This window comes from Callospermophilus lateralis, chromosome 1 (assembly GCF_048772815.1).
Source record: "Callospermophilus lateralis isolate mCalLat2 chromosome 1, mCalLat2.hap1, whole genome shotgun sequence".
In the NCBI taxonomy this organism is placed as follows: Eukaryota; Metazoa; Chordata; class Mammalia; order Rodentia; family Sciuridae; genus Callospermophilus; species Callospermophilus lateralis.
Genome location: NC_135305.1, coordinates 210,177,661 through 210,198,028, shown reverse-complemented (window position 1 = coordinate 210,198,028; position 20,368 = coordinate 210,177,661). Strand labels below are relative to the sequence as shown.

The window sequence follows — 20,368 nt, the reverse complement described above, 5'->3', positions numbered from 1 at the left end:
GATGCTAATGTGCTATAATTGGGGGCAATTATCACAGTGGAAGAACCAGAGTTTCGTTTTTATTTATTTAGGACCTTTTTGTTTTCTGAAACAGACTCTCCCTATATTGCCCAGGCTGTTCTTGAACTCCTTGGATCAAGTGATACTCCTGCCTCTGCCAGTAGCCTGGATTACAAGTGCACCCCACCATATCTGGCTTCAAACCAGAGTCTTATTTCCTTATTTATTTGTCTGTTGGCTTATTTATTTACCGTGGTACTAGAGATTGAATCCAGGATCTCACTCATGCTAGGCAATTTCTCCACCACTGAACCACATCCCCAGCCCCAGAGTCTTAAATAGACATACTTATTTTATTTGTTTCAAGCTTGAAAACAGTATTCTGTTTTCTTTTGGCAATTTTATCTCACACCTTTGATTTCTAATACTTCTATTTGAATAACTTATTTCATTAGCCAGATTCTTTTGAACAGAAAAGACAATGATAAGCCTTCTTTCTTAAAATCTGTCAATCTCCCCTCCGAGCCCCAGTGCTGGGGATGAGCTCAGAGCCTCGGGATGAGACTCCACCGCTGAGCTCCCTCCCCAGCCCTGAGAGCTGTAGATTTCTCTTGTTTGTTTAGATTTTCACCACACATTACCATAATAATTACAGATGGTCCTTTAGATTGTTTCTAAGTTATTTTTGGTTTGTTTGTTTCAATGAAGAATAGATGATTTGAAATCAAATCTCTACAAATGAAATCCCCGGGTCTCAATGCCAGCGGCTGTTACATTTTGATAGCTGTCACCAATTTGTCCTTCAAAGATGTCGTTTCCACTCACACCCCCGCCAGCAGTGTCTAAAATGCCTAAAAATAGACTTTCTGAAAACGTCCTGCCTGTGTCCCGCCGGATAACTCCAGAGGGAAGGAGGTGAGCAGGGGATGGAGGATTCTCTAGAGGTCAAACGCGCGGCCCTGATGTGAGCGCTTGCGTTTTTTTCCTGAAAACAATTTGTCATGTCCACAGGAAACTTTGCTCACGAATCCCTCTGCGACAGTCAGGAACCAGGACATGGTGGGACAGAGGCTGGGACAATGCAGGGAGCCCCTGGGCACAGTGAACTCTTGCCCTCTGCGGCCCAGCCCGGCTCCCCACCCTCGCTCTTTTCAACAGCAGAAGGTCCCCGCGGGATGGAAGGTAGGGGACAACCCGGCCTCCGTCTGCTTCACTGGTGTGGATGACACCGCAGACCTGTGGGTCGTGATAAGAGTTGCCAGGGTCACTTTTCAGAGTCCTGAAGCCCACTTCCGCCGGAAACAGTGACTCTTCACTTGGGCCCGCAGGTGTCTGAGGGGTGACTGGACAGAGATCCAGAGGCGGGAATGTCTGACAGTTTTTTTTGTGTGTGTGTCTAGGACTCAGGGGCACTTAAGCACTGAGCCTGAGCCACCTCCCCAGCCCTATTTTGTGTTTTATTTAGAGACAGGGTCTCAGGGTCTCACTGCGTTGCCCAGGGCCTTGCTAAATTGCTGAGGCTGGCTTTGAACTTTGATCCTCAGGCCTCAGCCTCCTCAGGTGCTAGGATCACAGAAATGCGCCACCACGGCTGGCTGTGTGGCTGGCTGGGTCTTCCTCTCCTGTCTGTCCCCTTGGTGGTCCCCTGTGAGTTTGGGCAGCTGCTGCTCCCCGAGTACCCAGAGTCCTTCAGGCCTATCAGGAGGCTCAGATGGAGCCACAAGGCCAGGATGTTTGTGCAGGATGGTGCGGCTGCAGGGTACTCAGCAGTTCCCAGGACAAGCTGGCCGTGACCCCCTGATGGTCCCAGTCTTCCGCAACCAGAAACTTCTTTTGGAACTGTGCCTGCCTCTGGCCAGTGGAAATTACCAGACCCCCGCCCGCCCCAGCAGGTCAACAGGAGCTGGCCTCTGCCTCTGTGTGGGAGAGCCTGGCCCCTGGTCAGCGCCTCGCCCGGACCCTCCACTCCCCTAACTCCATCTCAGCCACCACCCATCGCTCCCCCCGGGGGCCACCACCCACCACCCATCGCTTAACACACCCCTCCGTTTCCTTTTCTGCAGGAAAACAACCCACTTGTTTTCTGTCGCGTGTTGAGGTGGAGAAGGGAAAACTGGCACCAAGAAGTCACTTGTGAAAACTGACAAGTGACGTCCTCACAGGGGACAGGAGCTTTAATAAAACCACATGAGACTTCAGGAAGGTTCTTAAGTGATGGTGTCAGAGAGGTTCAGAAAACGCCCCACCGTGATGCCGTGACACCGTGTTTGCTTTTTGGCAAATTTAGGTTCTGTGCTTTCCGAGGTAGAGACCCCCGAGGGCGGGGGCAGCCTGTGTTCTCTGGGACTTGGCTGAAAAATGGGGACCAATTTGTTTACATGGGACCAGGAAGGAGAAGGTGAAGATAGGTCACTGCTGTCCAGGTGGCCCCTGCCATCTCTAGGGCTTCCTATTGCTGTCCCCCACCCCTGTCCCTGTAGCCACTGGAGGGGGGGGCTGTCAGATAACCACAGACAGGGGCATTACTCAGAAGGCTGTGGCAGGGGACAGGAACAGACACACAGAGATAAAAAGAGACTAGGGCTGGGCCAGGTGGGGCAGGCCTGTCATCCCCGCCACTCAGGAGACTGAGGCAGGAGGATCGCAAGTTCAAGGCCAGCCTCAGCAACTTAGTGAGCCCCTGTTTCAACATAAAACAAAATCAGCCGGGGGTGTAGCTCAGAGGTAGCGCATCCCTGGGTTCAATCATTAGGACAAAAAACGAAAAGAAAAAGAGAAAGAAAGGAAGAAAGAAAAAGAGACCCTCCACCGGGCTGGGCGGGGAAGGAGCTCAGGGGAAGAGGCTGGCTTAGCATTTGTGAGGCCCTGGGTCCCATCCCCAGCGACCTCCCACCTTCTCCCACCCCAAAAGGAGATACTTCTAAATGGAGAGATGGCCTACAGAGCCAGGGGATCACTAGATGGAGTCAGGATGCAGGGGAGAGAAAAGACGGGCCAGGGCGGCCCTGTGGCCTGGGCGCGGGTCCCACTGAGGAGCTCTTGGCTCCCGGGGAGGCCTCAGCGCTGCGCGGCTCTCTCTCCAAGTCACCCCAAGACCCGGCTGCTCCCTTCCTGCCCTGGCGCCTGCCGTGGCTCCCCACTGCCTCCGTTCCCAGCACTGGTTTTCGGGGTGGAACCGGCAGAATAGATGGATGACAGTGACAGTATTTTAGGCCTTGACATGGGTCAGACCTTGGACCTCAGAGCCAGACAGGGAGGAGGTCTTGCATCCCTGGGGCCCCAGCGGGAGAGAGGCCAGCCTTCAGGTCTCCGGTCTTGGCTGACTCCAGAGGGGAGAGCGGCTTCCTGTTCCCTTTCTGGATTTATGCCAGGGTTGGGGCGGGGGCGGGGGTCTCAGACCATCCTGGACGCCTCCCAGCTCCAGGTGCTCCGTGGGCAGCAATCGGGCCTGCGGGCTGGGGCGACCCCTGGTGGCCAGCAGGGGGCTAGACACCCCGGCGCCCTCGACCCTCCCCAAAGCCTCATTTCCCCTCCCCCTCACCGTCCTCCTTTTTCTTTCTTTCATATTTTGGTACCAGGCAGTGAACCCGGGGGTGCTTTACCACCGAGCCACACCCGCAGCCCTTTTCGTTTTTATTTTGATACAGGGTCTCGTTCCCTTGCCCAGACTGGCTTCTCCCTCTCATTCTTCTTTCCAGTAGTGGGGATGGAACCCGGGGGTGCACTACACCGAGCCACATTGCCACTCCTTTCAATTTTTTTTTTTTTTTAATTTGGGTACAGGGTCTCGCTACATTTCCCAGCCTGGCCTCCAACTTGTGATCCTCCTGCCTCAGCCTTCTGCATCACTGGGATGACAGACGTGAGCCACCATAACCGACTTTGTTTCCTTTTTTTTTTTTCCTATATCACCAGCTCTTTTGTTTCCTCTGTAGCTTCAGTTCTTCCTCCAGTGAGCCCCCTCTCAGTTGAAGACCCTGATCAGGTACCTCCAAACCCCAGCTATGTGGGGGGATACTAAGCAGGACCGGCTGGAGGTGGCCATCAAATTTATAAGAGCACTTTCACTACTTTCCTATACTATTCTCTTAAGCATTAAAACACACACACACACACACACACACACACACACACACACACACATTTTTTTCGCCGTTGTAGATGCCTTTATTTTATTTGTTTATTTTTTTATGTGGTGCTAAGGATCGAACTCAGTGCCTCACACGTGCTAGTCAAGCACTCTGCCACTGAGCCGCAGCCCCAGCCTCGAACTTTAAGTTTTAAAAGGCAGTACCTGTGCGTGATTTTAAAAAAGGAAACTTCACAAAATAGTATATGGTGAAACATGAGGCTGTTTCCTGCCAATCCCAAGACCCTGGTCCCCAGCCCAGAGGCCACAGCTGTGACCAATCTCCTTCAGAAGTATCTAAATACAAGTCCTCCTTGCTCCCACCGTTTTAAAAGAAGTGACAAGCCATGGCTCTCCCGAGGTTCACCCTGACAGGTCTTGGAGAAGATCCGCCTGGCCTTTGGAATGGCTGCAGGAGCCCCACCTGGTGGGCGGGCAGCCGCTCAGGGATTTAAACAGCTCCCCCCCCACACTACAACATTGTTTTCATTCTTTCTTTTTTTTATCATCAAGAATGTGGTAATAAATATCCCCTTTCCCCTCCCTGCCCTTTTCTGCCTTTTTAAAAGTAAACTTTTTATTTGGGAATAGTTTAGGGATAGTACAGAATCCTTGAAAACCCCTCTCACTGCAGCTCCCATTGCTAAGAAGCTGACTTCAGTGTAACCCTGTCCGCCAAGCGGGGACTTTGACTTCCCTTCTCCCACTCAGTGCTTCTCTGTTCCAGGATCCAACTCAGGATCCTGTCAGAACCTGCTGGCAATCTGTAGTCCTGGTTCAGCAGAGATGCTTAAGAAAGACGCACACACACACACACATCCAGTAGAAATGAGCACCGTCTTTACTTTTCTCTCTCCTTCTTTTATACAGCATTGTTAATTAAGACAAAGGAAAAGAAAAAACATCCTTTCGGCAGCTCAATCCTTACAAGCATGGATAAACATTCTCAGGAAAACTTTGTTTATGGCCACAGTGCTCTGTATTTCTTATCGATTAACTTGTGGTTAGTTATTCCCAGGCAAACACATATATATGTATAAATTTTACACTTGGCAGAACATTCTTTTCTCTTATCTTCTTAAGACAGCACCAAGGACACAGTTCAAAGAGTTCATACTTTCTCCCAGAACCCCTTGTTTGCTAAGCACAGCAAAACTTACACTTTGTGTGCGTGAGCCCACAGGATTCTGCCCGACATTGAGTCCATCATTTTATACTCATATAAACATGACTTTAGGAAAACTCCTAGAAGGGAATTGATGGGTGAAGGGTATATGCATTTTTAGGTTTTTTCTTTTTCTTTCTTTCTTTTTTCTTTTTAGTACCAGGGATTGAACCCAGGGGTGCCTAACCATTGAGCCCCATTCCCAGCCCTTTTTTATGTTTTACTTTGAGACAGGGTCTCACTACATTGCTTAGGGCCTCACTAAGTTGCTGAGGCTGGCCTCAAACTTGTGATCCTCCTGTCTCAGTCTCCAGAGTCACTGGGATGACAGGTGTGCATACTTGCATCCAGCTTGCACCTTTACTTTTGTGAGAGCCTAGAAAACTGTTTTCCAAAATAACTGTACTGACAGGCAGTCCTACTAGCACAGTGTGGGACTGTTTCTTTCTCTGCATCAGTGCCAACTCAGTGTATTCAACTTTTTACTTGGGGGATTTTTTTTTTTTTTTTTTTTTAATCTTTGCAAAACTACAGGGTAGAGAAAACTAAAGGAACCACACAGCCAAGCACGGTGATACAACGGGCCTGTAGCCCCAGCTACTTGGAGGCTGAGGCAGGAAGATCATTTGAATCCTGAGTTCAAGGCCAGCCTGGGCATAGTGAGACCTACAAAATAAATATAAAATAAAATAACAAAACCCCCAAACATGTTATACACATATAATGGGATATTATGTAGTCATTAAAAGGAATAAAATTCTGATATATGCATATTGCAATCCAAATGAACTTTGAAAACATTATACTGAGAAAAACAATTGAGACAAAGAGCAAATATTGTCTGATTTCACTTTTATGAAATAAGTAGAATAGGTAAGTTCATAGGGACAGAAAGGAGACAGACGTTAGTAGGGGCTGAGGGTGGGGGAGTAATTGTTTAATGGGAGAGTTAATGGGATAATGGAAAGTTCTGGAAATAGAGAGTGGTGATGGTTATACAATATTGTGAATGTATAGTTGATTCCAATGAATTCTACATACAATAATGGTTAACACAGGGCTGGGGGTGAGGCTCAGTGGTAGAGCTCTGCCTATCTACCACGTGTGTAGCCCTAGGTTCCATTTCCAGCACCACAAAAAAACTGGGGGGGGGTAAAGGGTAATATGGTTGATTTTGTATTATGTATATTTTACAATTCAAAACATTTTGGGGGGATTGGGAATATAGCTCAGATGGTAGAGTGCTTGCCTCACATGCACAAGGCCCTGGGTTTAATCCCCAGCACCACAAAAAAACAAACAAGAAAAAAAAAAAAACTCTTTTTTTTTGGTTTTGTTTTGCTTTTTTATACCTTTATTTATTTATTTATTTTCATGTGGTGCTGAGGATCAAACCCAGTGCCTCACAACTGCTAGGCAAGTGCTCTGCCACTGAGCCCCAGACCAAGCCTCCAAAAAAACCTTTTTTAAAAAAGATCTGAAATGGGACCTTTTAATTTTTTTTCCTTCCAAAGGACTGTCTAACTAATTGCTTACAAACAGAAAAGTAAGTTTCAGTCCATTCTCCGGGGTTTTCTATATATAAAATTATATGACCAGAAAATAACTAACAGATTGAATCATGTTGGGGATGATCCTACCCAAAATTCTAACCTGAATCCAATAATGAGGAGGCAGCAAACAAATGCAAATGGAGGAGACCTCCAATTTTTTCCGTTAGCCTGAATTAATACCTAATGTTGAATTAGGTTAAATTTAGATGAAAAGGCAAACATTTTAAAAATAAAAAATAAATGTAAATCTAAAAACTACAAATAATGTGAAATTAAGGCCATATCAAATTGTTGACATTTCAGTAACCTCTGACCTATAGAAAGAACACTTTCATATGATTCAACCTACAAATTCTCTTTCTCCTGTGTTCACACCTCTTATTTCTTTGCCGTGTCTAATTGCATTGGCTGGTACCTCCAGAATGACATTAAATACTCGATAGTGGACACCCTCACCTTGGCTCTGATTCTGATGACTTTTCCAGAATTCATAACATTCCTCATTTGATCCATAAGTACTAGGGGTTATTTGGTTCTCTATTAAAGTTCCATCTCGCAGGGGGAAGGGCCTGTCATTTTCCTGCTTGCCAAGATGGTGGGGTTTTGTTATCAAGGATGTGCTGCCCCCTAACCATGATTCCAGGCACTAGTTTTGCAAGCAGTATCAAGTGAAGCCTAGAGAGGGAAAGTGACCCTTCCGGGTCACTCTTGAGTTAGGGCTGGACCTCCAGTTCCCTTGTTTGTGGGATGCAGGTCACATTGTGGGTTAGAGAACTCGGTCAGGTCCTTATTTCACCACGTGACCGAACGGGCGCAGTTTCCCCACCTGTCGACCAGACCTCAGGTGGTCCGGTGCCGGGGTCTCCCGGTTCTGAGCGCGGATGGTGTGAACTGGGCCTCTCATCCGGCACTGGGCGTCTTCACACCGTCCCCGCTGCGTCCCCACAGTACCTGTCCCCATCCTGCTGGGGTGGAACTCATCCTTCTCGCTGCGGCGGCCGCCGGCAACCCTTGGACGGCCCGGGGCGAGAGCGCGAGCGGGGGCTGGCCCTGGATCGGGACCCTGAGCGGGGTCGGGGGCGCGACCCTCTGCGCTGGGGACCCAACTCGGCTTCCAGAGCGGTACTGCCGGGAAGGAGGGGGCCGTCAGCACCTGGACCCCGTCCCCAGAGACCCCAGCCTCCGCCCGCTGGGTCGCCCACTTCCCGGGAACTCTACCTGCATCCTCCGGGTCCCCATTCCCTCTCCGCTTTCTGCTATTACGGGACTGGACCTCCCCAGGGACCCCCAACCGCTTCTCCAGAAGCTCCACCCCAAATTACCGACACACCCCCCCCCCCGACAATACTCCTTTACTTTGCATCCTTCTCTCTCCCTCCTGCCCGGAGCCCCGATTTGGTCCCGACCCCGGGGACCTCCAGAAAGCCAGCTGTAACCCGGGGGCCCCTGGAGCGCCCACCTCCCCGCCCTCTCCCCAGGTTTCCACTTCAGGATTCTAACTGGAGTCTCACGAAACCCCGCCCACGTGACCACACCCTTCCCGCCCAAGTCACGCCCAAGGTGCTGATTGGCTTAAAGAACGAAACTCCGCACAGCCATTGGCCTGACACCTCGTCCGTCTGCCCGTCCCCCCAAGCCCCGCCCCTTACTCACACGCGCTCGCTCAGGGCCGCCTCTCGGGCGGCGCAGGCTTCGCCTTCAGCTTCCGCCGCGCTGGCGCGCCGCAGCACCTCGTCCAACCGCTGCGCAGACTCTGTGGCCACCGCCTCCCAGCGCGCCAGGGCTTCTGCGGGCACGGGGTGTGGGGTCGGACTGGACATCCCGAGCCCACCCGCGCCACTCACGCCAAATTTAGAGTCTGCCTGCCTTCTGCATGCTTTGCTTTATTGGAATTAAATTGTGTGCCATTCGCTTGGAGTTCACATACCCTTTTATGGGTTGATATCGGTTTTGTGAGTCGTTTACAAGGCGTTTTCATACTTTGTTGCATGGCATGGCCTCTGCATGCCATTTTCATTCCTTTCATGAGTTTTCGTGTTTATTTGCATGACAGTTGCAGTACTTTTTCATTAGTGTATAGCATCTGAGTCTCTAAGAACACGGTAGCTCCTCCCACCTGCAGCCCAGCCCACCCTATTGCGCCCCAACACACCTGTCAGCTCCCCGTTCTCGACCCCCATCTGGGTTCCCTGGGCTTTGGCTTCTTCCATCTCAGTCTTCAGTGTCTTTAGCTGCGTCTGAAGCCGGCTCTGCGGAGTGGAGGGGGACGTGGTGGAGGGGGAGGGGAGAGGGGGAGGGAGTGGTGAATTGGGACAGCCTTTTCTTGGGAGAGACACTACATTGTCCACCCGTTGCCTGGGCTTTGTTGGGAATATCCTTTTGGGACCTTGTAGTTGTAAAGTAGAAGTGGCCTCTGAAGCTTGGGGGTACTGAATGGTGACAGCTGCCTACCTGGGGGGGAGATTTCTGTCTAGATCTACTGTCCCCCTACCCCCAAGCCACCGGTAAGTGGCTTAGCTACGAGGTGAGACAGGCTCCAGTTCCAATCCCAGTTCCATCCAGGACTCACTGGGTTTGAAACCAACCTAAGACAATCCGATGTTAACAATGATTGGGTTTCTGGAGAGCTTGTGGCTTACAGGTCACCCCTGCGGAACAGACCTGGCCTCCCCAGGGCATCTTCTAGTGGTGAAGAGCAGAACTCAGAACCCAGCGCAGGCTGCTTCGTCAGCAGCTGCTCCAGGCCCTTCTTTGGGGCACGTAGAAAGGGGGCAGGATTCTCCTGATTTTTAAAGTTCAGATGCTGCCTAACCTCTGCTAGGCAAGTACACAGAGGTAGACAGTAGTCACTCAATAAATGCAAATGATTGGGCTTTGAGGATGGTTCTTCTCTGAAGCTCAGGCTGGGGAGGGTTAAGAGTCTGGTGTGTGTGTGAGGGGGGATGCCCCAGAAAAGGGGAGGTCCTGGCTGCTACCTCCCCCAGAGGACAATTTTAGCTTCCTAATTACAGGTGACCTGAGTGTCCCTCTCTCAAAATAGGACTGGAAACTGGCTTGGGGGTGGGGGGCTGAGTAAGCACATGGGGGAAGTTAGCATAGGGCCTTCCCAGGTGGGCTCAGGGGTCTGGGGTTTCCCCAGCCATGATTTATCTGGCAAATAACAAAGAAAAGTTTGTCTTATTTAGTTAGAAGGTAGACTGCAAGGTGAACTGGAATTATATGTTGGCATTCTGGTGCTGTTCTCCTTGGTCTCTAATTGAAGAATCGGGGAACAGAAGCACAGGGAGGGCGCCTAGGGCTGTGTCCACCACCCTCTCCCCCAGCCTTCCGGGTCCCCAGCCCTCCCCCTGCCCACCTACCTGCCGGTTCTCGCAGGCCCTGAGTGCCTCCTCCAACTCGCGACGGACACCCTCCGCCTGCTCCAGCTGCCTGGCCAGGGTCTCCCCGCGCTGGGCGGCCTCTGCCAGCCGGCGCCGCAGCTCCTCGACTTCGGGTGCGGGGCCCTGGGGCGGCGCGGTGGCGTTGAATCCCGGCTCCGGGCAGCGGGGCCCCCGGGCAGCGGAGGCAGCCAGATTCCACGCTACCAGGGCCCCACCGGCCGCCGCCGCCGCCAAAAACACGGCGACCCCGCACAGGGCCAGCACCCGCCATGCGCGCCCGGGCTCCGGCCCCGGTTCGGCCATGCCGCTGTCCCCAGCTCTGGTCCCAGACGGCCACGAGCATTTAATTGGCACCTTGGGGCGCCAGGGACACCCACGGTTCCGCCCCACCCTGTGGCTTCCCGAGGCCTACGGGAGGGGTTGGACCCCCTCCAGGGGTCAACCCATTCTGAAGGCCACAAGAAAGGGCCTGGGTACAAGTCCTGCCTCCGCGTCCCACGAGCTCCCCTCTGAGCCTCGGTTTCCCTCTCTATGCAATGGGGACAGCCGTAGCCTCGGGCTCGGTGGGAGTCAGGAGCACATCTGCGGGAAGCTCCAAAGACCGCACCTGCGAAATAGGGCCCTGGGGAGGGTCTGGGGGCTGCTGTCCACATTCTGTCCATGGGAGACGGCAGGTTTCTTGATTAGCCGATGGCAGCCCTTCTGTGAACCGGGGCGGGAAGCGGGACCAGCCGCGTCTCCGCGCGTCTTCTCCACTGGGCCGCTAGGGGGCAATCTTACAACGGGAGTGCGATCCAGGCCTGTGGACCGGCGGCCCAGCTGCTGCTGGATCTTAGAACTCCATCTCTCTTCTCCCCTTTTCTCCACCCCCTCTTCTCTCCTGGCCAGCCCACCTTCCCCTTCTCTTTTCTTGTTCTCCTCTCCCCTTACCTCCATAAGGCCCTTATTTTGTTTTCGACATCGTTTCCTCTTTGCAGCACCTGCTCTCCTTCCTTAAAGCTCTTCTGCCAAAGGCATGCCCCAGGATCTTTGCACTGGCCATTTCCTCCACTACAGAACCCTCTCCTCTCTTTTTTTTGCTTAAATTACTCCTCATAGATGGTGGCCTCCTCCAGGAACTCTGCTCTTCCACTAGCTCAGGTCCCCTTTTGACCAGCTCCCACCTTTATGTTTCTGATTCCTGCCTGCCTCCCCTATCAGACTGGGTTAGAGCCCCAAAAGCCAAGTGTACATTTGCCTTGTTCCCATCATACCCACACAGGTCTGGTACATAGTAGGTGCACAATCATTGTGAGTTGAGCATGAATGTCCACTTCATTCCAGATGAAGAAACCGGAGCCCAGAGAGGCGGAGCCTCAGGCCAGAGACACACAGCAGCAGTTGGGCATAACCTGCAACTCCTAACTCGCAACCATTTCTCAGCCACTGGGTGGGGACACCACTTTGGAGTCAGGTCTCAGAGGTAGAGGACAAAATAGTAAGGGTAGAAAAGAATGGCTGGGGAGAAAACGTTTATACCTGGATCATTGTGTGGAGGTTTGGGGATCGCAGTGCACATATTGGGCAGATCTGCTCTCTCCATCCGCAAAACACAGCCCAGAAGTGGTGGGGAGGGGGAGCAGCAACTCTGTCTTGGGGCTCTGCAGCCGCCCAAGTTGGGGGTGAGGAGCAGAGAGGGAGTAAGAAAAGGGAAGGGGCCACGCGGGAAGGTTTGTTTCCTGAGCAGAAGAAAAGTCACCAGAAGTGGAGGCTCGTTTCCCTAACAGCGTGGAGACCCCGAGCGAGTCCAGGAAGTTCCCTGGACCCCCGTGTCCTCGGCACAAAGGGGCTGTCGTGGGAGGAGGAATGCTCGGTGCTTGTAGAGTGGCACCAGGAACCCCTCCTGAGACCTTTTACAAGCCAGGAGCAGAGGCAGAAAGGGGACAGGCAAGAGACCCCCGTCACTGGGGTGGAGCATCCTGAGGAGGTCCCCAAAGGGAGGTGGCCCTCTGCTCAGGCCATGAGGTCCTTGATGTCACTGCATAAAGGGGCTGGGGCTGGGGCTCAGGGGTAGAGCGCTCGCCGGGCATGTGTGAGGCCCTGGGTTCGATTCTCAGCACCACGTAAAAATGAAGATAGTAAAAAAAAAAAAGAATTTAAGGATGGGTTGAATAAGACACAGATTGATTTTATGAACCGAAGGCAGGAAGTCCACACTCTGGAGGGAGGGTGCTGGAGACGCTGCCTTGGCGTGTGCGGCCTGTCAACACCACCTACGCCCACACTCCTCTGAGTGAATTTAAACAGTAGATTTGTGTGACCTTGAGGGTTTTATTGGGAGTGTGCTATATGGATGGAGTAATCAGATCCCCAAAATGGAAATTACAGAGAAACCTATTTGTTGAGCAAAAAGCAGCCTTGGACTTGTTTTTCTCTAAGCCGGGCGGAGAGAGAGGTCACCCGAGGACCTGTGGGTGAGGCCGGTAACTGAGTAGTTTTGTCTGCGGTCAAGGTAGGCGGGAGTGCAATTCGAATCCGGACATTGAATCATGTGAAGTAGAACTTCATAAATGGCTGCTCTCAGTGTGTCCCAGGTGTTCTTTCTGCCTGTCCCTGGGTCTCCTGTCCTGCCTCACACCCTGTAGGGCACGAGTTCTCATTGGAGGTGGTTTTGGTCCCCAGAGAGCACTTGGCAATTTTTTGTTGTTGTTGTTGTTATTACAGGGGAGGGAGTGTGGCCACTGTCAGGGGTGCTGCTAAATGTCTACAGTGCACAGGATGTCCCCACCACAAAGGACGATCCAGCCCAAAACGTCAGCAGGGCTGAGGCGGAGACCCTGACCCAGACTCAGGAGTGAGCAGTGAGTGCTCAAGCAGCAGGCAGAGCATGGGCAAAGGCCCTGAGGCAGAATGGAGCTTGGCCAGGTCCACACACAGAAAAGCTGAGGGAGGGTGGAGGTGGGGGTTGGGGAACGGGGAAATCAGGGTCCTGAGGGCCAGGGCCTCTGCAGTGGGGCTTTGAGGGTGCCTGGGAGAACAGTGGGAGAGGAACTGTGGGACCCAAGGACAGTGCAAAAATCTGGGGCATAGGACTCCTGGCTCCATGGACAGGAAATGGCATGAACAATATTTGGGATTCCAAGGAAACCTGGAGGAAGGGAGAAAATAAAGGGGGAAAGGACTGGGGGTCCTGAGAGGAGCCAATCATGAGGGTGACCTCCCTCAATTTGGGAGAGGAGAGGGATTTGCAGAACTGGCCACTGCAGGATGAAGGAGAACCTGGGGATGGAGAGGGGGAACACTGAGAGAGAATCCTGGCCTGGGTGTGTCTGCAGATTCCACCCAGCGCTTTCTGGGGGAAGCAGGACAAGGGTCAGGGCAGCTGTGATTTCCTCATTAGAACCACAGACATCAGGAGGGACCCAGGGAGGGGAGCCGATGGTTGGCACTATCAGCTCTAAACACAGTGAGGGTTTTAAGATGATTCCAGGAGGCAGGGCCGGGTGGCCCACACACGCTGTGATCCCAGTGGCTGGGGAGGCTGAGGCAGGAGGATCGAGAGTTCCAAGCCAGCCTCAGCAATTTAGCGAGGCCCTAAGCAACTCAGTGAGACCCTGTCTCTAAACAAAATACAAAATAGGGCTGGGGAAGTGTCTCAGTGGTGAGGTGCCCCTGGGTTAAAAAAAAAATTAATTTCAGCCGAGAAGGCGGGGGGTGGGGGTGGGGGGGGTGGGGGGGGGCCCTAGTGGTGTCTGAAGGCGTTTGGGAAGGGTGCCCACATCATCCAGATGTCCACCCTCACCTGCAGGGGAGGACTCAGATGCTTGGGGTTGATACAATGACACTCCAGAAACTTGAGAGTAAGAGGTCTTTCCTCCCAAAAGAGATGTTTATTTTTTGGAGCTCAAAGACCCCCAAAGGAAAGCAACACCCACCCCTAATACAGCAAGAGGCAGCGCCCCCACCCTTCCACCATCCCCAGCCCAAGTAGGGTGGCTTCCAAGGAAGCAGCCCCGCTCCCACCCAGCTGCTCGGCCCCCCTCCCCCATCGCCTCACAGTCCCTCCACAGCTGCCCCACGGCCCCTCCACAGCTGCCCCATGGACCCTTCACTTCTACTCGTCGCCCTCCCCTCAGCAACCAGCTGGGTCAAGGGACAGTCGTTGGGAAAAGCAGTGCAGCCGGACCAGTTCAGATTGGGGCCTAGGAGACAAGATAAGAGAGACTCAGGATAGACTGAAGGCAGACAGAGCAGAGCCCGCAGCCTCCTAAACCCCGCCCCTCCATAAGCCCCGCCCCCAGGGCCCCTCCCCTCGCCCCCGAGTCCCCTCCCTCTCCTCCCGCAGCTCCTCTCTCCCCCGCGCGGTGAGGCCCGTCCCCGCCCCCATCCCTTGGAGTCCCTGCCCCCTCCCAGCGCCCCCAGCTTCCTTCTCCCCAGGGCCGCCCAGGATCCCGACCCTCTGGCCTCCTGGGGCCTCAGAGCAGCCGAGTGGCGAGGCTCAGGAGCAGGAGCGACTTGGACAGCTGCAGAACGATGGTGGCCTGGGAGCTGGCAGGGGTGGTCTGGGTGTTCTCCGTTCTAGGTGAAGATGGGGCACTCAGGCAGCCGCTGCGCCATCATCTTGCATGACAGCCCCGGCCACCCTCCCCACCGGGCCTCGTCCCCACCCCAGTCACTGGGCAGTAGCCACCTAGGGCTCTTGGACCCTACGGACAGAGTCTTCCTTTTCGAGGACTTGAACCTTACCCCCACCCCCCACCTCAGAGGCAATGTGGATTTTTGGAGCTAAGCGGGGCGGGGGTGGGGTGGGGTGGGTGTTGGTGGAAGTGAGAGAAGCATGGCCCAGGGCGGGGCGGGGGTCTTTGACCTTGGTCGCTCCAGTTTTGTCAAAGTCTCCTGCAGCCTTTGGTTCAATCCGGTGACGTTTCCTGGGGGGCCAGATAGAATGAGGGGGCATCAGCACGTGACCATGCCCCTCACCCACCAGGCGCTTGGGCACAACCCCGCCCCTTCTTCAGCCCGGTCCTAGACGCCCTGCCCCACCCCTCAAAGTCCCCTGTCCCCTTCTCACTCTCGAGTTCCTGCACCCGCGCCTGTAGCTGCAGCTCCTGGGCCTTCAGTTTCACCTGGGACAGAACAGAGGGTCAGAAACCGGTTCTGAGCCGGGCGCCGGGCCGCACGCCTGTCATCCCAGCGGCTCAGGAGGCCGAGGCAGGAGGATCCTGAGTTCAAAGCCAGCCTCCGCGACTTAGTGAGGCTCTAAGCCACTCAGTGAGACCCTGTCTTTAGATAAAGTACAAAAAAAGGGCTGGGGACATGGCTCAGTGGTGAAGGGCCCCTGGGTTCAATCCCTGGTACCAAACAATCAAAAAAGAGTTCTGGCTTTGCAGTGGTCTGTCGCTATCCTGGGCAGGTAGCCCCAGTTCCTGCTGCCACAGGGCTTCCCTCTAAACTCCTTTCACATTCCCTGACAACCTCTCTGCACCTCAGGTTCCAACCTCCAAGAATGGCCACCAGCATGCACCCCCACAGGGTCACCCATAAATGTGGGACCCTTTAGATAGGGTTTTTCAACATGGGAATTGGGAGGCTCTCTGTATCCAAACCCTAGCAGAAATTTCCAGATCCTCTACCTTATCACCCAAGGAGATTTAGCAGATTCTTCTCAAACTCAGAACACATCGTGATTTCCCAACTCAGACGTTCAGTGGGACTTGCACATTGGGGTCTCAGTGAAAATTTCAGGTTCAGTAAAAATTTCCAGAGCCCCTTCAAGGCCTGGTGAAGTCACTGTCCAGCCCTTGAGTGGGGGTTTCTGTTTCCTGAAGACGGGTACCCACTGAGAATTTAAGCTTCCCCACACCCGAGCCCTGGAAAAAAGTCTGCAGATTTCTTCAACTCCTGCTGGGAATACCGAGGCCCCTGATTTGGGGACTGCTGAAAGTTTTAAGGACTCACTCACACCAGTGCCCTGGAAAGTATTTGGTCCCTAAATCCTGGTGGGGAAATCCAGACCTTCCTATTGTGGGGGACCAGGGACAGATTCCCAGCTTCCCCTCTCCAGGGGTCCTGTGGGACCCCAGCCCTCCCTAGGGTGGCGGTGCCTTACCACAGTCTGGTCACAGGTGTCAGCTCGGGTCTCGGCCGCCAGGCTCTCCTCCTTGGCTTGGATCAGCTGCTTCTTCAGGAGCTGGGTGACATTGTGGCACTGCCTCTCCAGCTGGAGACCATTCTGGCAGGCTTCACTGTAATATTTGACCGTGAAAATGGACAGGGCAATTATCAGGCCCGCCAGGACGAATCCCACCAACAACCACAGGCAGCACCTTCGAGGGCCACCCTCCTTCATTTGCTCATCCATGGGCACTGGCGAGTAGTGGCAAAAAGAGGGTGCCATCCCCGTTTCCCTAAGATGTAAGGGGTTTGGACAGAGGCTCTAGAGCCCTGGAATCTTCTAGAGACCGCCCCCTTATTAGCATAGGGGAGTTCCTGACTAATAGCCAAGTTCCAGGAAGTCCCCTGCCTGCTGCTGGAGGGCCCAAGCAAGCCTCAAAACATTCAGGTTTCGGTTTCAGTTTCCCAGAAGAGAGAGAGGTTTTATTTTTCTTGAATTTTCATCCTCCTCAGCTAGATGCTGGCCAGTGAGATCCCCTGGGAGGGAACTGGGAGCCACTGGGACAGCCATGTGTTGTCCCTGCACGCAGGCCTCCTCTATCCCTGTACCCTGACGGAGAGGCATGGTCCGGCCACCCCTGCTGGGCCACCCCCCAGTCGGGGAAGCCGAGGCCGCCAGGTTGAGCAGTCACCAGGGGCTAGGGCTTGGCTGGAACCTTCCAGGTTGGCCCAACAGGCCTGATTTCCTGTTCAGGGGTCTCCGGAGGTGACCCAGCAGCACCTTAGGGGGACTTGGGAGTCCGAGAGGGTGCTGGGCTAGAACCAGCAGGAAGCTGGGAACCTGGAGAGGAGGAGGTGGCTCAGGCCACAGTGCCCCATTCATCACCCGGCAGCAAACCAGGTACCCCCACCCCACCCCCACCTCCCGCCGCCTCGGTCCTGGCTGCTGCTTCTAGAATCTGCGCCTGCAACTTGGAGCTGCCCAGCGAGAGCTCTGCTTGCTTATCCATATCGTGAGGCAAGAACAGGACTGGCTTCTCTGGAGCCCACAGAGGGGCGGTTCAGTATCTAGCAGGGGGGCTTCTGGATGGGCAGACCACCCACCAGGCCTGGGGCTCAGGGCCAGTGGCCAGGGGTGGGGAGCATATTCTGAAGAAAGGTGCCAGGTACCATTTGCAACATGCTGATCACAAAAGGCCAGAAGGGTCATCCAGGGGACAGGCCCAGGAGGGGCTGGACCCTAGGGTGGGGCACTGGGAGGGAGAGCTCAGTCTCTGGGGGAAATGGGCCTGGTTACAGACTGCCAGGTGCTGCTTGTGACAGCCAGGGGTAGCAGGGGTTGAATGTTCTTCTGGTGACTTCTTCAGCTACAGCCTGGCCACAGCCCAGATTCCGTTGAGGCAGCCATTCTGAGTGTTTGTGTCCAGTTGGGCCAGACGGCACATGGGGGCCAAGGCCAGTGTCCCAGGCCTCCGCGAGAGCTGGTCTAAGTGCCCCAGCCCGGCACACACAGGTCCCTTTCCCTAGATCCCACCCCCCTCCAAGCCACATAGCAGCCAAGGAACAAGGGGTGGGGAGATCTTGCTAAAATGGCCCAGGGGGACTTGTGTGTCCCATGAGGAGGGCCTGACACCCCGCCCAGGACCCCAGGTGCAGAGCCACCGCCCTTGCCAAAGCTGCCGCTATTCTGGCTTCAAACGTGGCGGGCAGTTTGGGACCAGGTCGGAGGCCACAGTGCAGGTCAGAGGTCAGGTGTGATGTTATGAATTCATGGTCTTTGTCCCAATTTCCTGGCATTCAATCCCTAAGACCCTGGGCAGGCATCTTGCATGCTAATGAGGTGACTGGTGACCAGCAGCCCCTAGAGAGCTTCTGATGGGGACTAGTCACCAGAAAGACTAGGGCAGGATTAAAGAGCTGGAACTTTGAGCCCTACTCCTAACCTCCAGAGGGGGAAAGGAGTGAAGCCTGAGTCAATCTTCCTTGGCAGAAGCTGTAAACCTTTAGGCCTCTGTCAGCTCAAAGGGACAGGGTTCTGGTTTAGGGGACAGACAGGTGTGAATGGTGGGAACATGAGGTTCACAGAATAATTCTATAAAATGGGCCCACTGGGCCGACCCCCACATGCTTTCTTTTCCAAGAAGCAAATTACCTGGAGCCCTGCCTGGCTTCAGGGGACGGGAGATGTCACATTCCTCAGCAAACTACCTGTTATCTGCAGGGGAAATGCAGGCCCCAAAAAACGTTAAAAAGAGGAACCCAAGTTACCCTGAAGCGGCAGATGTTTGTGACCCTTTCACAGACCAGATCCTGGAACTCAGGGCGATAAGCATAAAACTTCCTAACCACAAAATCTGTAAGAATTCCTGGCTAAGAGCCCAATTAGAGCCGGAAGTGGTGGCATATATCTGTAATCCCAGCGGCCCGGGAGGCTGAGACAGGAGGCTCAGAAATCAAAGCCAGCCTCAGCAATTTAGCAAGGCCCTAAGCAACTCAGTGAGGCCCTGTCTCTAAATAAAATATTAAAAAAGGGCTGAGGATGGGGCTCAGTGGTTTAGCACCCCTGGGTTCAATTCCTGGTACAAAAAAAAAAAAAAAAAAAGAAAAGAAAGAAACTGATAAAGAGACAAAATAGGAGAAAAGTGTGCGCTCTGCCCATCTACTGTATCCTCGGGGTGGGGGGGTAGTTAGTGTCATTCCAAGGTGATGGGGGCTCAGGTGCCCTACGTCTATTAGGAGTTGGGGGTGGGAAGAATAGTGAGTGAAGACGATTTGGAGGGGTCATGGGTGGTTTTTCGGGGATCTTAATGTTCCTGGAGGCAGGACAAAGCCCACGTGGCTTGCAGAGTGGACCGTGGTTTGTAAATGATTCTCTTTGGGACCCACAGAGGACAATGGTGTGGTGACGGGTCCAGGTGTGTGGGCAGACATCACACAGCCTCCTTCCTGCCGTAGGAGTTGGCGATGAGTTAAATAATTCACCAGTTAATTATTTCCGTAGTGCTGGGGATGGGACCCAGGCCCGTGCGCATTCTAGACAAGTGCTCTGCCACTGAGCTACACTCACACCTGGCTCCTTTTGGGGGGGCGGCAGGTAACTGGGAATTGAACTCAGGGGTTTTACCGTTGAGCTACATCCTCAGTCCTTTTTATTTTTTATTTTGAGAGAGTGTCTAAGTTGCTTGGCGCCTCGCTGAGTTGCTGAGGCTGGCCTCAAACCTGTGATCCTCCTGCCTCAGCCTCCCACATTGCTGGGACTACAGGCGTGTGCCACCATGCCCGGCTTGGTTCCTTTAATTTAACATCACCAGCATCCCTGGGGGGCCTTTCATGGGGCCACATGGAAGCTCTGCTTCACATAACTAGCTCTAGGCATCTCTTGGTCTGAATCCTTTGCAAAATGATTCAGAAGAAATGGTAAAGGGCTGGGGCTTTTGAAAAACAGAGGCAGCCCTGAAAAACAGACCTCAGATTCCTAAGCACTAAAACTGACCCCCTCACTGACTGATAGAACAAGCTCCAAATCCCCGGGTGCCCGAAGAAAATTGATGTGCTCCCTAGACCCCCTCTCAGGACAACCTGTATAAGCCCAGGTCCTTTCTTTGTTCAGGGGCTCATTTTCCACCAGGAAAGTGGGTCCCACCACAGCGTCATTTCGTCCCTGTATCCCCTCTCCGGTGTGAAACTTCCTTCCTGAATAAAGTGCTGAGCTGATTTGTGAAGTTTGCGTTCATCCTGGTCTTTTTGCACTAACACAACTCAGAGAGGGAAAGTTCGTTTGTTTGTTTATTTATTTATTTTAAATTCTAATTTGTTATATATGATGGCAGAATGCATTACAATTAATAGTACACATATAGAGCACAATGCTTCATGTCCCTGGTTATGTACAACGTATATGTAACTGCCGGTGCCTTCATACTTAGGGTGATGATGTCCATCTCATTCCACCGACTTTCCTACCCCCCCCAGCCCTCCCTTCCCCTCCCACCCTTCTGCCCTGTCTAGAGTCCCTCTATTCCTCCCATGCTCCCCCTCCCTACCCCAC

General features: G+C 53.4%; 2 protein-coding genes across 2 annotated transcripts; both read right to left on the bottom strand.

Annotated features, from left to right (window-relative positions):
- Positions 1–7,824: 7,824 nt before the first annotated feature.
- Ccdc194 (coiled-coil domain containing 194) lies at positions 7,825–10,530 on the bottom strand. Its single transcript, XM_076856901.1, has 4 exons — positions 10,207–10,530; positions 9,000–9,096; positions 8,501–8,633; positions 7,825–7,972 (listed from the first exon to the last, which is right to left on the bottom strand). Exons 1-4 carry the CDS (start codon positions 10,528–10,530, stop codon positions 7,825–7,827), a joined length of 702 nt encoding a protein of 233 aa, XP_076713016.1.
- A 3,530-nt stretch (positions 10,531–14,060) lies between these two features.
- On the bottom strand, positions 14,061–16,679 carry Bst2 (bone marrow stromal cell antigen 2). The gene is made up of 5 exons (XM_076870535.2): positions 16,316–16,679; positions 15,278–15,332; positions 15,074–15,134; positions 14,663–14,784; positions 14,061–14,408 (listed from the first exon to the last, which is right to left on the bottom strand). Exons 1-4 carry the CDS (start codon positions 16,601–16,603, stop codon positions 14,682–14,684), a joined length of 507 nt encoding a protein of 168 aa, XP_076726650.2. The 5' UTR covers positions 16,604–16,679; the 3' UTR covers positions 14,061–14,408; positions 14,663–14,681.
- Positions 16,680–20,368: the final 3,689 nt, after the last annotated feature.